The sequence below is a fragment of the Sphaerodactylus townsendi genome, linkage group LG02 (genome assembly GCF_021028975.2).
Source record: "Sphaerodactylus townsendi isolate TG3544 linkage group LG02, MPM_Stown_v2.3, whole genome shotgun sequence".
In the NCBI taxonomy this organism is placed as follows: Eukaryota; Metazoa; Chordata; class Lepidosauria; order Squamata; family Sphaerodactylidae; genus Sphaerodactylus; species Sphaerodactylus townsendi.
The window spans coordinates 38074885-38092331 of record NC_059426.1 but is presented as its reverse complement, the minus strand read 5'-3'; the positions used below and the strand labels follow the sequence as shown (position 1 = coordinate 38092331).

At 40.6% G+C, this 17447-nt stretch overlaps 1 protein-coding gene across 3 annotated transcripts in view; it reads right to left on the bottom strand.

The window, feature by feature from the left end:
• CCDC148 (coiled-coil domain containing 148) overlaps positions 1–17447 on the bottom strand; it is a 166888-nt gene that overhangs the window by 11769 nt on the left and 137672 nt on the right. For all 3 annotated transcript variants that reach the window (XR_007243438.1, XM_048483322.1, XM_048483323.1), the window contains one exon: positions 15693–15811. Coding sequence is in view for 2 of the 3 variants with exons in the window: in XM_048483322.1 (XP_048339279.1) it covers positions 15693–15811 (119 nt within the window). In the remaining variant the exon portion in view is untranslated. The remainder of the gene's footprint in view (positions 1–15692; positions 15812–17447) is intronic.

Sequence of the window (17447 nt, the reverse complement as noted above, 5' to 3'; positions counted from 1 at the left end):
AATCACAATAACATTCTCTATCTCAAAATGCAACTAGCAATTATTGAAGTGAACACCCTTCAAAAAAAGAGCTAACAATTCTTTGTTGTCTTGTAGGGGTAGACTTCTAATGTTCCCGATCAGAGCAGTAAAAGCACTAATTGGTAAGATTGCTCAATCATGAATAACAGTTGCTAATTGAGGGAGAGATTTCTACGATGAGTAACTAGAGGATGATATTGATGCTGGACCACTTCCAAAAAACATCCCTGAGTGACTGAGTCAGGATGATGTCAGGAGTGCCTGACAACAAGGGATACGTGATACCAGAATGAAGAAAGCAAAGGAAGGAAGATCAGGACTTTCTAGAGATGAGGTTGGGCTGATTTCCAAATATAAAGATGCACCAAAGAGATCATGTATATCTGAGGATCACTGGAACGAAGGGGGTGACTTTCCCTGTAATTGGATAGCTTCACATTTACCAATGAAGGCTAACAACAGCTGAAGATGGTGTAAAAGAAAGATTGCTCCTCATGATGAACACATTCACCCCACTTTGGATGCTTTTTTTTGAACGTGAATTTGTGATCATTTTTAAAATTTAACACACAATTGCGGGTGCAGGCTGTTCCATGTGGAAAGTCAAAGCATCCATGAGATTTCTCAGAACCACTGTCCCTTTAAATTTTCTTACCTTCCATCTTAATCACTGTATTGTCCCCAGTCAATTGTAAATTATTAACTTGTGGGAAACAGGATGTCCTTTTCCACACAGACACTTCAAAATGTTTTGAGGCAGGAAATAAAACATTTGATTTGAGGATTTCAGAATTGTTTTACCCCAAAAACGTTTTATTTGCAGCCACAAAACAATTTAAATGAATCCCCTTTTAAAATGATTCTCTGGCTGAAACATTTCTAAAATGGCTTCATTTGCTGTGTGATCTCTTTTAAGCTGTTTTCCATGCCTCTCTGCCTTCCCTGCGCTTCCTCATCTATACCATTTTGTGAGCTCACCCCTTGCCCTGTTTTTGGAGTATTTCAGAGCTTTTGTGTGATTGGCGGGGGCTTAAACTTCACAACATCGACTACAGAAGACTCAGGGACTCACAGTGTGAGGCGGCAAATAACCAATTTGTCGATGCACTGGGGAAAAACAGGGAAAAGCAGAAAATGGCAGCCAGGAATTATTTCAAGGGGGTGAGTGTTAACAAAAATTGTGGTTGGGGGGGATCTAAAAAGTTTTTAAAATGTTTTAAGTGTCTTGGGCGGAAACAGCCAACATTGAGCGGGCCAATAAGAGAGAGGAGGGGAAAGCAAAAATGGTGATAGTGATTGGAAGGAAAAGGGGGGAGCAGAAAAAGCTCAAAAATTAAAGTGGGGGGTTAAAAAACTCAAGCAGAAGAAATGTGTGCCCCTGAAACCCCATATGCAAGACTTTAAATTGTAAGAAGCTGGAAGGAGGGAGAAGAAAAAGGCAGAAGTAAGAAAACGTGAGAGTAACATAGAGCAGTAGTGGTACTGGCAGTAGATGAATGGAGGATGAAAAAGAAGTGGTAGCAGGATAGTGACGAAGGAATAGAAGTATAGGACGGGGTAGTTGAAGGGAAGAGGAAGAAGTGGACACAATGAGAGGGGAAAAGCAGTGCAGGCAGCATTAGAGGAAGAAGAGGAGCAGAAGAAGTAACAGGAGGGCAAAAGAAAGGCATAGTAGGGCTGGGAGAAAAAAACTGCAATGGACTGTTGAGGTGAGCAAGAGGAGAGGAAGCCGGAGACTGGTATATTCTATCACCAAGTGTTATTGTTTCTTTATAATTGTTTCTTTATAATTGTTGCCTTATAAGCCTAACTTTATAATCACAAATAATTTCAAATGTATGCTCCCTCACTAGCTAGAAAGTGAAAAGCAGTACCCCACATTCTCCCTTACAGAACAAAACCTGGTAATTGACCATTGATTCGTTAATGTCCTCCCCCAAATTAACTTGCTTAGTCTGATAACACAGGTACAGAAAGAAAAACGAACTCAGTAATGGAGTCTTTGCTGAAGGCAACACAGATAATAACAGAAATCTATCATTGGCTTCCCCATGGAAGACAGCTTTTATGAGAGATATAGTGCTCCACTTTTGTGTGGAATCACCACTTCATTTCTGTTTGTAGCTGAATGTGGAAAAGGCATCCTCAGCAGCACAGCAAGCTCATGATGTGGTCTTCAGAAAACATATTTTTATCTTGTTTTAAGAGATTATAGTGGAACAAACTATATATAGACCTGTGTGTGTGTGTCTCTCTCTCTGTGTGTGTGTACCAGCTTCTTGTTTCACCCAGAGGTCAAGAAACGGGGCACAGAGATCAAGGCCTTCCGTGATGTCGCCTCCTAGCACTGGGTTGGTGGACTTCTTCTGTACTTTTCCCAGCTCTACACTATAATTTCTGAGCCATGGCAACCAGAACTGCACGCAGAATTCCAAATGAAGCTACACCACGGCTCTAACATTTTTCGAAGGAACTGAAATCTGTTCTCTATCTCCAGCCTATTAGGCCCCCCTTCATTTTATGCATTAGGACAATAATGCCCTTTCAATCCATTTTCACAATTGTTTGCAAGTGGATTTTGCTATTCCGCCCAATAAAATTCAGCTGCAAAATGGATTGAAAGTGAATTGAAAGTGCATTATTCTGCATGTGTGGAAGGGGCCTTAGTATCTACATAGATAAAAGCTGTGGTCAATCAACAATTGAAGTTCTACTATTCATATAAGGAAAAAATCCAGAAGGGGAAAAAAATTAATCAATGCCATACTATCTGGTATGAATGCTGTCCTGAGAACACAGAGCATGAGGGCATTTGGAACTTGCACACATTCAGTTGTGTAGGTATGTCTGTGTACACAGAATATCTGGAAGAGCATCTTAATGTTATTACTGCAGAGTCCACTTTTTCTGGTTGCATGTGGAAATTGCAATATTCGGAAAGAATTGTGTTATTGCTGCTTTTCCCATTGACCCCCCCCCCCCCCCGGTCCATTTCTGACAAGGTATAATGATCGTAATTCGGTTTGTAAAAATATATTGAAAAATGGGCTTAGTTTATTGGTTTCAATAAAACCATTTTTGAAGTACCATGAATACACGTTTATGTAATTTCCGATAAGCATAATTTCATTAAAATTGCTTTCAGAATAGTGTCTCATACATATTTAACAGAAAACTGAACACTCATATTTATTGTAACAGCTTTGAAAGAGCATCATGAACATGTTTATAATATGACAATATTTCACCAAGTACCTCCCTCCCTCCTTTGAACTGGAATAAATATCCATATAAGATTCAAAGGACTTTAGCCAAAAAAAACCCCACATTTCCTGTATCAGCCAAAAAAGCCGGTAACAGACTGAAAAAGTATCCCCTGTTTACTTTTCTGATAAATTCTGTCTGTGCATGACCTTTGAGAATTGGGATAACATAATTTGGTCTCTGGTTTTGCATTCCAACTTAATAACCTGAATCAGAAACACTTTACTCCTTTTCAGGCTCCTGTTTCTAATACTAAGAAAGGCTGTGAGAACCCACTGTATTAACCTGGAACTCTCCATTTTACTATTTTACTTTAGAGTGATACACACACTTTCACTTGGCTTAAGAATTCTGTCAAATAATCCTTCCCCTTCAGCTACCATCCCACCATTTATTTATTTACAAACCAACCGCCCTCCACCCACCCACCCATCATCTAAATATCTGGTGATCCCTTACAAAAAAACACATATTGCAAAGAGGCATACCTGATCCTGTCTGATCTCTGTTAGGCCTCGGCTGTGCGGAAACCTAACACCACCATCCACAGATTAAAAGGCATTTTTCATTTTACCTTTGTGATTGGCAAGATGTGGTTCTGCAGACAATCAGTGCTGAGAGACTGACAGCACAATCCTAGTAGGGTCACACCCTTCTAAGTCTATTTTCAATAGGCTTAGAAGGGTGTAACTCTGCTAAGCTGTCTAAAAATCCTAAGAGCGTCATCCAAAGTAATTTAGTTTTAAAATTCAAAAACCTAAAACCACAGAAAAATAACTGAGTGTAAATCCAATCGCAAGTGTACAAATGGAGACACTCTGTAATCTTCCGTGGTCTCCTGGCCAGCAGTGGTTGGTGAGGTGGTACACTCATAAATAAGAGCCAGGAAGGAGCCATTTCTCTTGAACAAAAACCAAAGGGAACCCATTGTCCTTACCAGAAGTATACAGGTTCTAACGGTTTATTTCAATTATTATTTTTTCAAAAAAAAAATTCAAGTATTATTTTGTATGTTCATTCTAACTGATATAATATTGCTGTAATTATATTTATTTTAACTTTGTTTTATTAGATCCTCTGGTGAAGCTTACAGCAAAATGTGCTGGTCAAATATACTTCGCTTCTGTACCCCTTGCTGTTTGTTCTCTTAAGCATTATAAAGATACATAGCCCTGAGCGGTCAGATTCTGACTTCAGCAGCCTGCTGTAAGCATTCCTACCTTATTGCCAACTGTGCACCTGCCTGGTGCCAATTCTGCAGTCCCATGCCTAAACAAATGTCAGTGAGGACACTGGGACTTCCTCGGCCGTTCAGTAGCAGCAGCAGCCTCTTCTTACCCCTTTTCTTCCCATTGCATCCCCCTTCCCCCACAAGCTGCCTCCAGGTTCAGCCGTTGTTTTCCGCTCTTTTAAGAGAACATTTCCTGGTAACTTCATATATACCCTACTACTGAACTGGAATCTGCAATTCTCTCAGAAGCCCTGTGTGAGAGTATAAAGCACTGTAGTCAATACTGCCTATTTATAGCTTTGCTACTTCTGACACTCTCCTGTTCAATTTTTTAAAAGTTTGCCATAGTCTCATATCAAAAGACCAAAGTTCGGTGGGATAATATGGCAGTCTACAACAATGAAGAAGATTTTCCTCACTGCTGGAACTATCCTCAGATGGCTGAAGAAGGGCAGTTAGCCCTGTTCAAGTTTCTAAACACGGTCAGGCCCTAGCATTCATTACCTCACTTGGCAAACGAGAACTCAAATTCCAGATTGGGCAAGGTAGCCTTTACTTTGTATGAAAAAAGTTCTACCAGGGCAACTTTTCAGAGATCTGCAATGGGTAAATGCCCCTGCCACGATTAATCCATGAGGGTTGTTTTGGTTTCATATCTAGGCCAAAAAAGTGTCAAGAGCTGAAAGATGCCATGATAATGGCAGCCAGAGGTATACTTTCAGCAAAATAGAAAGTGGAAGACTATCCATGTTAGAGGACTGGAAAAGCAAGGTGATATGGCTGTATATGTAATAATGGCAAAACTGATCAACTATGTCAGGGGTAGGGAACCTGCGGCTCTCCAGATGTTCAGGAACTACAATTCCCATCAGCCCCTACCAGCATGGCCAATTGGGTCCTCCCCCCAAATTAACTTCTGCTTAGTCTGATATACAGGTACAGAAAGAAAAACGAACTCAGTAATGGAGTCTTTGCTGAAGGCAACACAGATAATAACAGAAATCTATCATTGGCTTCCCCATGGAAGACAGCTTTTATGAGAGATATAGTGCTCCACTTTTGTGTGGAATCACCACTTCATTTCTGTTTGTAGCTGAATGTGGAAAAAGTGGCGCATCCCTTGTGCAGCAGCACAGCAAGCTCATGATGTGGTCTTCAGAAAACATATTTTTATCTTGTTTTAAGAGATTATAGTGGAACAAACTATATATAGACCTGTGTGTGTGTGTGTGTCTCTCTGTGTGTGTGTGTACCAGCTTCTTGTTTCACCCAGAGGTCAAGAAACGGGGCACAGAGATCAAGGCCTTCCGTGATGTCGCCTCCTAGCACTGGGTTGGTGGACTTCTTCTGTACTTTTCCCAGCTCTTAGACATCTCCTGATAATTTCTGAGCCATGGCAACCAGAACTGCACGCAGAATTCCAAATGAAGCTACACCACGGCTCTAACATTTTTCGAAGGAACTGAAATCTGTTCTCTATCTCCAGCCTATTAGGCCCCTTCCGCACATGCAGAATAATGCCCTTTCAATCCATTTTCACAATTGTTTGCAAGTGGATTTTGCTATTCCGCCCAATAAAATTCAGCTGCAAAATGGATTGAAAGTGAATTGAAAGTGCATTATTCTGCATGTGTGGAAGGGGCCTTAGTATCTACATAGATAAAAGCTGTGGTCAATCAACAATTGAAGTTCTACTATTCATATAAGGAAAAAATCCAGAAGGGGAAAAAAATTAATCAATGCCATACTATCTGGTATGAATGCTGTCCTGAGAACACAGAGCATGAGGGCATTTGGAACTTGCACACATTCAGTTGTGTAGGTATGTCTGTGTACACAGAATATCTGGAAGAGCATCTTAATGTTATTACTGCAGAGAGTCTTACACTTTTTTTCTGGGTTGCATGTGGAGAATTGCAATATTGAGGAAAGAATTGTGTTATTGCTAGCTTTTCCTTCCATTGATTTCCGATCCATTTCTGACAAGGTATAATGATCGTAATTCGGTTTGTAAAAATATATTGAAAAATGGGCTTAGTTTATTGGTTTCAATAAAACCATTTTTGAAGTCCCATGAATACACGTTTATGTAATTTCCGATAAGCATAATTTCATTAAAATTGCTTTCAGAACAGTGTCTCATACATATTACTTAACGAGGAAAAACTGAACACCTTACATATTTGTGTAACGGTCTTTGAAAAGAGCATCATGAACATGTTTATAATATGACAATAGTTTCACAAAGTACCTCCCTCCCTCCTTTGAACTGGAATAAATATCATATAAAGATTCAAAAGGACTTTAGCCAAAAAAACCCCAAGTACATTTCCTCTGTATCCAGCCAAAAAAGCCGGTAACAGACTGAAAAAGTATCCCTGTTTACTTTTCTGATAAATTCTGTCTGTGCATGACCTTTGATAATTGGGATAACATCATTTGGTCTCTGGTTTTGCATTCCAACTTAATATCCTGAATCAGAAACACTTTACTCCTTTTCAGGCTCCTGTTTCTAATACTAAGAAAGGCTGTGAGAACCCACTGTCAGCTGTAACCTGGAACTCTCCATTTTACTATTTTACTTTAGAGTGATACACACACTTTCACTTGGCTTAAGAATTCTGTCAAATAATCCTTCCCCTTCAGCTACCATCCACCACCATTTGTTGTTACAAACCAATAGCCCTCCACCCGCACAAGCATCATCTAAAATGTATCTGGTGATCCTTACAAAAAAAACACATATTGCAAAGAAGGCATGCCACCTGATCCTATGGTCTGATCTCTGTTAGGCCTCGGCTGTGCGGAAACCTAACACCACCATCCACAGATTAAAAGGCATTTTTCATTTTACCTTTGTGATTGGCAAGATGTGGTTCTGCAGACAATCAGTGCTGAGAGACTGACAACTGTAATCTAGTGAGTCAAGCACCCTTCTAAGTCTATTTTCAATAGGCTTAGAAGGGTGTAACTCTGCTAAGCTGTCTAAAAATCCTAAGAGCGTCATCCAAAGTAATTTAGTTTTAAAATTCAAAAACCTAAAACCACAGAAAAATAACTGAGTGTAAATCCAATCGCAAGTGTACAAATGGAGACACTCTGTAATCTTCCGTGGTCTCCTGGCCAGCAGTGGTTGGTGAGGTGGTACACTCATAAATAAGAGCCAGGAAGGAGCCATTTCTCTTGAACAAAAACCAAAGGGAACCCATTGTCCTTACCAGAAGTATACAGGTTCTAACGGTTTATTTCAATTATTATTTTTTCAAAAAAAAATTCAAGTATTATTTTGTATGTTCATTCTAAACTGGATATAAATATTGCTGTAATTATATTTATTTTAACTTTGTTTTTTTAGATCCTCTGTTTAAGCTTACAGCAAAATGTGCTGGTCAAATATACTTCTCTTCTGTACCCCTTGCTGTTTGTTTGTTCTTCTTAAGCATTATAAAGATAAGCATCAGCCCTGAGCGTAAGTTAGAGATTCAAGCTTCAGCAGCCTCCGCTGTAAGCATTACCTGTGTGCCAACCACTGTGCAAAATGCCTGGTGCCAATTCTGCAGTCCCATGCCTAAACAAATGTCAGTGAGGACACTGGGACTTCCTCGGCCGTTCAGTAGCAGCAGCAGCCTCTTCTTACCCCTTTTCTTCCCATTGCATCCCCCTTCCCCCACAAGCTGCCTCCAGGTTCAGCCGTTGTTTTCCGCTCTTTTAAGAGAACATTTCCTGGTAACTTCATATATACCCTACTACTGAACTGGAATCTGCCAATTCTCTCAGAGCCCCTGTGTTGAGGAAATTATAAAAAGCACTATTAGTCAATTACTGCTCTACTTTATGGCTTTGCTGCTTCTGACCTCTCCTGTTCGAATTTAAAAGTTTGCCATAGTCTCTTGTATATCAAAAGACCAAAGTTCGATTGGAGTAATATGGCGGTCTACAACAATAAAGAAGCAAGATTTTCCTCACTGCTGGAACTATCCTCAGATGGCTGAAGAAGGGCAGTTAGCCCTGTTCAAGTTTCTAAACACGGTCAGGCCCTAGCATTCATTACCTCACTTGGCAAACGAGAACTCAAATTCCAGATTGGAATAGGAGTAGCCTTTTACTTTAATATGAAAAAAAAGTTCCTACCAGGGCAACTTTTCAGAATCTGCAATGGAGTAAATACTTTTCTGCGGTCGATTAATCCCATGAGGGGTTAGTTTGGTTTCTATATCTAGGCTAAAAGTGTCAAGAGCTGAAAGATGCCATGATAATGGCAGCCAGAGGTATACTTTCAGCAAAATAGAAAGTGGAAGACTATCCATGTTAGAGGACTGGAAAAGCAAGGTGATATGGCTGTATATGTAATAATGGCAAAACTGATCAACTATGTCAGGGGTAGGGAACCTGCGGCTCTCCAGATGTTCAGGAACTACAATTCCCATCAGCCTCTGTCAGCATGGCCAATTGGCCATGCCATAGGGGCTGGTGGGAATCTGTAGTTCCTGAGCATGTCGAGAGCCGCAGGTTCCTACCCCTGAAACCGCAAACTAAAAGACCAATTTTAAAAATTCAAGATAAATGGAAAGCATCTATTATTCCTTAAAAATAGGGAGAAGAAAAGGAGATTGCTGAAGTGACATATATGAATTATTAACAATTATTATTTACAATTATTTACCGGAAAGATGTCAAAGGAGGGGGACACACATTTAAATATACTATGAATAGATTATGATGATGATGATGGTGATGATATCTGTATTGTATTTAATTTAATTAATTCAAACGGACAAAGTGTTGAAACACAACACATCAGACATCACTGTGATCGAGGACAAGAAAGTGAGCGTCATCGACATAGCAGTACCGGTGACAACAGGTCATTGACAAGTTGAACACCGAGAAGGTCACCTAGATACCTCGATTTGAAAAATCAAGCTTCAGCATCTATAACAAACCAGCTGAGGTTGTCCCAGTGGAAATGCGCACGCGTTGAAATACATTCCGAAAACACTAGGGCAGCACTTGCCAAAACATCTTCAAATTCGGGATGCAAAATTAACATCTGTCAAATCTACAGATGGCAGCCCTGCTGGGATCCGCACAAATACTATGCCAATACATTAGAACTTCCTAGGCCTCTGGGTGAGGCTCGAATTGTAATTAAAGGCCAACAGCTGTGAACATTACAACAACAACAACAACAACAACAACAATAATATGTATTTAATTTTCAATATCTAGGAAGTATTTTTAGAAATTGTTAATAACCAAAACTGCAAGCTTTTTAAAAAAATCTGTTCTATTTTATTATAATTATAAAATCACTATGGTCTTTTCCACACAGCAGAAAATAAAATGTCCTGCAGATGTTTTTAAAAGGTCCGTTTTGGCTTTTTGTATTCATTTTGCACGGAAGACACAAGTGTTTCCCTGCCTGCTGACGGAGGTCTTGTCAGTTTCATAGTCGAACCTGCCATTTTGTGTGCTGCCTCCATAATTCTCCTGCCTCCATCATTTGGTGAAGGTTTTCCACAGAGGTTTCCTCTTCTTGCAGCTCATATGCATGTGGCTTCACTGTAAAAGGTACATGAATAAAGTTTGTTTTGCCTGGTGATTCCGGGCACATGTTATTTTTCCTTTTTTCCTTGTTTTGAGGGGGATGATTCAAGATGTCTGCAAAGATATGACGACACAAATATGTGCATATTGCAGATTCTGATGTTGTAGCTTTGCAGACACCCCCCTCAAAAAAAGAGAGGAAAAACGACACATGTGGAAAACCGTCACCAAATGGTGGAGGCAGGAGAATTTCTGCAGTAGCACACCAAATGGCAGTCACAATTGCAGCAAAATGAAAGTAAGAGCTGAAGAGAGGGAGAAATCTTCTGCCTGCTAGTGTTCGCAAAGGCAAGAAGGACGTCTTCAACCCGTCTTCAGGAAAAAAAGATAATTAGTTTAGCAATTTTTCAAAAATCCAGGTTGAGAGAAATAAAACGTTCTGAAGACATTTTGGAGGAAAGAGCTGTGTGAACCTTTTCCCCAAAAAGATTTTTATAATGTCTTCAAGATGTTACACAAGCTGCCAGCAGAAAAATGCCTACTGTAGCTATATGATTATCGTATCACACACCACACACACACACACACCACATATTTATGTTAAGATTATAATGATAATCACTATTTAATGCTCATTACTGCAACGCTATTTATTGTTTATAATGGCTACCATCACGTACTGTCTATTGTTTATTACCTCATTGTTCATTAACACATATTATTTCTTTTCTTTATCTTTTGATCTAATTTTAACTTTTGTTTTGTTGTGGTTTTTAGTTTCCTTCTTTTTGTTCTGTTTATATCTATACAAATAAAATTATTTAAAAAAGAGAGCTGAAAGAGTTTGTCAAAAACCTCCCCCCCCCCGATGACTGAAAGAGGGCACGCAAGTTTGCATACAAAATAGTGCTGTTTTTAGCTAGCGTGACTCAAATAGCTGAAGATTTATAGCAGTCCTAAACCCTGTCCTCCCCGTGAAACAATAATGAGTCTAATAAGGACCTGGACTCTCTCCCTGATAAGCCATCAATCGCTAGTTACAAGATTTTATCATTGAAGCCAATAACTGCTGACAGGATTATGTACCTTTTCAGGAATATTGATTTGGTCTGAACTTGTGATATGATTAAGTCTTGGCTGAACTATACATGGTTGACATGTTTGTCTTTAGTCTCCAGTAAGGCTTATGAGTAGAAGGACTGTGACATTGCCATCCTAAGCACAGTCACATCCTTCTATGCCTGTTGACTTCAAGAAACTTGGAAGGAGGTATCTCCACTAAGGACTGCAATATAAATCTCTTAATGGAGACTCACCTTTCACCTTCTAGTGTGAAGGAATTTGAAAATGTGGAGTTAGCTCTCTGCTTGTACATTTATCAACTATTAAAATAAAATGAAATTGATGAAAAGTAATTTGGAGACCCAAAGGATTCCCTTACATGTAGTCTTTATTACCTTTACAAATTTTCAGAATGCTCACTTTTAAAAAATTCCCTAAACAAAGTTTGCTTTGAATTTATTTAACTATTGCATTTATAAAATGCCTTTCTCCCCAACGGGGGACCCAAAGTGGCTAATATAATTATCTGAAGAAGGAGGAGGAGGAGGAGGAGGAGGAGGAGGAGGAGGAGGAGGAGGAGGAGGAGGAGGAGGAGAAGAAGAATGTGGATTTATACCCCCCCCCTTTCTCTCCTGTAAGGAGACTCAAAGGGGTTTACAATCTCCTTTCCCTTCCCCCCCCCCACCCACAACAAACACCCTGTGAGGTGCGAAGCGGCTGAGAGAGCTCCAAAAAGCTGTGACTAACCCAAGGTCAGCCAGCTGGCATGTTTTGGAGTGCACAGGCTAATCTAGTTCCCCGGATAAGCCTCCACAGCTCAAGTGGCAGAGCAGGGAATCAAACCCAGTTCTCCAGATTAGAGTGCACCGCTCTTGTAACCCATTTCACTACACCACTCAGCATATCCATTTTATCCTCACCCACTAAAACTGGATATCCAAACAAACTCTCAAAATATCTGCCATTTGCACAGCACAAGGTAGAATTCACAATAGTTCACCGCAACCTGGCCATGGTGATACACACCACTGTCACCTCCAGGCCGGACTATTGCAACTTGTTCTATGCAGGCTTCTTTGGAAACTTCAGGTTATATAGAATGTGGCTGCTCAGGTGGTTACTGGTACATCATGGTCATCTCATATTCAGCCTGAACTTAAGCAGCTGCATTGTTTGCTTATTGGGTTCCAAGTCAAGTTCAAGGTGATGGTTCTTACCTATAAGACCCAAAACAGTGTGGGACCTTCATATCTTTGGGATCCCCCTATATTTCCCTCTGAGGGGGGGGTGCTTCTGTGGCCTGACCCATGTAAGGTGGCTGACTAATCCCAATGTGGGCAAGAGCTTTGTTATTAGTGGCCCCTACTTAGTGGATCTCTCTGCCAGATGACATCCAGGCTTTGCAGGATCTCTCTAGATTCCATACGGCCTGTAAGATGAGAGTCATTCCACCAGGCATTCTGTTGAGGATGATCAAGGCCAATTTTCCATCTTAGCAGTGCCATCTGGTTTTGACAGCAGTCTGGGATGCAGGTTGCCAGGCGCAGACTGACAATATTTTACTGTAACAATCAGTTAGGATATTATTTTACTATCTTGTATTTTCAAAGTTTTGTATGTTTTATCGTTGTTGGATGATTATTTATTAAACTGTTGTGAGCTGCCCTGAGACCCAGAGGAGGGGTGGAGTACAAGCCTAAAATAAAGAAATGCAAATAAAATTAATCCAACGGGTTCACAAAGAGCTCATACAGGTAAAAAAGAGACCCAAGGTACAAGAAATCACAACTAGCACCCTCTCTTCTTCATGCTATTTAAAAAAAAAATACCAAGGATTTGAATTAGCACCTGATCGACCAGTCATCAGATCCTGGAGATGTGTGCCTTCCACGTCAGTTGGGATAGGCTATGATAAGTGAATACTTTAAGCAGAACTGATGCCTCAGAGCACAGGTTATATAATGAATGGAGCTCAAAGGCAGATCGATGAAGATAAGTTGCCCTGAAGAGCCTTGCTTGGAGCTTGAAAAGACTGCAGGTGAATTGCTGCAGGGGTGGTAGGGGGATCAAATCTGGGGCGGCGGGGGGGGGGGGGGCGTTAAAGAAAGAAAATAAACAGAATGAAAGGACTCTAAGGGAAAAGGGGGTAAGTCAGAGATGTTAGAGGCAGATGGCAAAGGAAGCTGTGGAAAGGGCAAATTGACATTAATACACAGGAAGACTAGACAGTGCCTTACAATGAAATGCTTTTGGCATTCAACGGCTCTGTAAATGTTTATGTGCACTCACATCAGAAAAGACAAACAGATGTCACTTAAAGCACTTGAGAGGGAAAGACAGTACAAGGAAGTTTTTGTAGCTAACTTCTCTGGAAGCCCCACCTGCTCGGTAAAAACAGGTGAGCTGCTGAGGCAGGGGAAGGGAGAGGCTTACCTGAATGGAGAGGCTTACCTGAATGGAGAATTAAAGTTTTGCAAGCAAGAGTCAGTGTGAATCAGGAATCAAGAGAAACCACCCATGCACCATTAATAGAAGCCAAGTGGTGGTTGTGAAGAAACTTACATGGTACTTAGAGGGAAGAGAAAAGCAGCCATGGGATGGTAGCTCAAAAGATCTCTCAGGGGAACAGCATGGGTGTTCCAGAGCTTAGCTGTAACTCAAGCTGATGAAGACAGGCTGCTTTGCATTACTATAGCAAAGCAACATGGCATTTACACACCATTTACGTCTCAAATCAACATACCCACTTATAACAACAGTCGTTTAGCACATTTTTATTCATTGAAGACATTAATTCTCAAGGGTTTATCTCAGCCTAAGGCTTTTGAGCATTATTAGGAAAGTATTTATCGCAACTGGGGATCCCTTCTAAACGTACAGATTGGAACCTGAACTATTGTCATCATTGAAGTTCTTGGATTTGTACAATCACTACTGAAAATATTTAGACAGTGAATCCTGACCCTTATTACCTCTGGGCAAAATCTACAGAGAGACCTCAGCTCCCAAAAGGATAGATACCAAAATGTAACTAGACAGCCTAATCAGAGCCATAGGAAAGCTGGAGGGTATTCCAATTTTGGAACAGAAGCCAACAGCATTTGAAAACTGTTCTTCTCTGCTCTGCCCAAACTCTAATAGATGCTTTGAGCCAAAAGCTACAGGATAGCCACTGCAGAGGAAAAACCTGTTGCTGGCACCTTAGAAAACGTTGCTGGTAATCACAACAGACAACACTGGGTAGAGATGGTGCAATGACTCCGTAGGAGGCAGCTTTTGATATTCATAGAAGATTCTGAAAACTAGTCCAAATAACTGCAGGAGAAGATGAAATGTCAGTAGACTGCACACCCCTCTGCACTACATGGGAATCAGGTTTTGGGGCTGATTCGCATCACTAGAGCAGGGGAATGTCTGGGGAAACAATGTAAGTGGTGCACCAATGACTCACTAAACATATTTGCTTTGAGAAAGGGGAGCCAGCGCAGCGGAGCAGTTGGGGTGCCAGATTAGGGTCTAGGATACCTGGATTGAAATCCCCCCTCTAGCTTTTTTTTTTAACCCATCGGGTTGGCTTCAGGATGGCTTACACCAATTTAACAGTATCATTTAAAACTGCACAATTAACCATTCAAAACAACAATACTATTACACTCTAATAGTGCCCTAGAATATATGTTAATGGGAAACCCATCTCGGGAGAAAGAAAAGGGAAGGGAGATAACTGAGAACTCTAAATAAAGGACAATACCAAACTCTAAATAAAGGACAATACCAAACTCTAAATAAAGGAAAATACCAAATTCAAATACCAAATAAGGAGGGAGGGAGGGAGGGAGGAGGGAGGGAGGGAGGGAGGGAGGCCAGCTGGATAAAAACCATTGCTGCCTTCAACCATAGGCCTGGCGGAACATCTCAGTCTTGCAGGCCCCAATTTCATTTGGTAGAGAGTTCCACCACACTAGAGCCTGAGCCAAAATTCAGTGGTAGGATTCAAATAATTTAACAACCAGTTCCGGTGGTGGGATTCAAATAATTTAACAACTGGTTGTTTACAAGCACCATTTTAACAACTGGTTCTGCCAAAGTGGTGTGAACCTGCTGAATCCCACCACTGGCCCCAATGGCTCTGGTTCAGGACAGCGAGATGTTTTTTGGGCCAGGGATCACCAGTAAGTTGTTCCTCACGGAGCATAATACTCTTTGGGTGGGTGGGGGGTGTATCAGGAGACAGTCTTGCAAATATGGAGATTCATGATGTGCGCTGGGTAAGCTTGGGACACCCCGTTTCTCATTGATTTCACAGAGTAGTTGTAAGTATAAAAAGGAGATGGCAGAACTGCTCTCAGAGGAAGGGCAGGATAATAATGCACTAGATAATAACGCACTAGACATACAAATAGAGTCATCCAATAATTTTAAAAGAAAAATAATAATCTTAATATTATTAAGATTAGAAATAATCATAATACAATACACAGAGATGTATACAAAACAAATTTTGCTTGATCTGGTGAACCACATTTCTGGTAAACCACATTTCTTTTTTTTTTTTTTTTTGCCTTACCTTTCTTTGTCTTTAATGGCGTTTTCAGTCATTAATTTCTTAAATTCTGCCAAAAGCAGCAGATCTTTTGCTTCTAACTCCTGCCACTTGCGTTGCTTTTCAGCCCAGTACTTTTTCACCTGAGGTTTAAAATAGCATAAGATGGTAATGAAAAGGGGGCTTCTATCACTGACTAAAGGCTATCTCTGTTTCTATAATAATGGTTTATTTCCCCAAAGCACATTGACTGCAATAGCGCTTTGACCCTCCCTTTCATATTCTCTAACTGAAAGTGGAGAAACTGGGTTGCAGAATGGCTACGCCTGGTGGTGTCTGTGTAACATTCTCTTTTTCCATCCTTTCTGGTTACAGAAATTATAGAGAGGTTTTATCATGCTGCCTATCAGGAAGGAAGCAAATTATCTTCAATCAAGGAATTAGGACTGATTTAAACATGATGCTGGAAAGGCAAAAAGAACTCAAATTCCCTTGGGAATTTGCACTCACACGCATCTCATTTCAACTGAGCTGCTACCTGCACAAAACAAGGATGTGTGTCCTCTTTTCACAGATAGTAGTCAAGTTTAAACAAGACTGCATCACGTGAGCACAAACTGCTCTGGGTGAGTTCCTTCGCCATGCTAGCATCCTGTTTAAAATCAAGCTTTACAGTTGCCAGAGACGAATACTTTAAATTCCAAAGAAAGCAAAGAAGGATGGGTGCACAAGAGAAAGAAGGACAGACAAAAAAGCCCTGCAGCAAACATAGTCAGACATTTTTTTTCCTCCCTCTCTGACTTTTTTAAGTAATATAACTTAATATTGACTCTCAAAATGCCACAGACAGCAGACAAAGAAACCTGGCCACTTGTGTGTGAGGTTTCACCTATCTGATCAATGCTAGCCCCAACAGGGATAAATAAAAGATACTGTAACATGAAAAAGTATGCAGAAAATATTCTTACAGCTTTAAAAGATGGAGATTTGGCTGCAGTGTTTACCAAATGACATTCAACCACCATGGATGTGTTTGCTCGGAGCAAAGGCTAATTAACAAGACAAGCATTTCCTCAGTTGCAAACAAACCCCCCGAAACAGAGATAAACCAAAAGGTTAATTGAATTGAAATGACATTTTCTTCTCTTGAATAAGCTCAAAGGGAAGGGGGTTCAATTCTGCCCCTTCCCCAAAACACTCAGTTCTTTGAAATAAACAAGTGAGGAAGCCACATAAGCCTTGTTTTCAGCTCTCTGCAGGCTGTCATGATCTTCAGTTAAAAATATATTAAACAGTAATTTATACAAGAGACATCTTCCATGTAGTTAAGCAGGAGGAGTAGTGAAGCCCAGGCCCAGCCACTTCATGGGTCAGTGAGAAGAAACTGATGAATAATTCTTGACACAGGAGCAAGAATCAGCTTCTCCGAGAAGGCCGAGGGCAACATTCATTGTAGTCAAGCGCAGGCCTATGAACAAGGATACTCCAACATTGTCAGAGAATGGATCCAGACACTGATACTTTATTAACACACAGCAAGTCATCACCTCAAGTTGTGGTTGTCAACTGATAACTGAATCATCCTCGTCACCTCTGTCATTCCTCTAAATTGCAGGGAGATCAAAAGAGAGGTCAACTGTTATCTCACTAACTATCCGATAGCTTCCCACCATGTCTAAAAACAGAACCAAGGAGCCCAGTGCTCCTAAGTCATGGAGAAAAATAACTACTGCTGTAGCAGCACATAAGAAGAAAAGCTAGGGCAGTGGTGGCGAACCT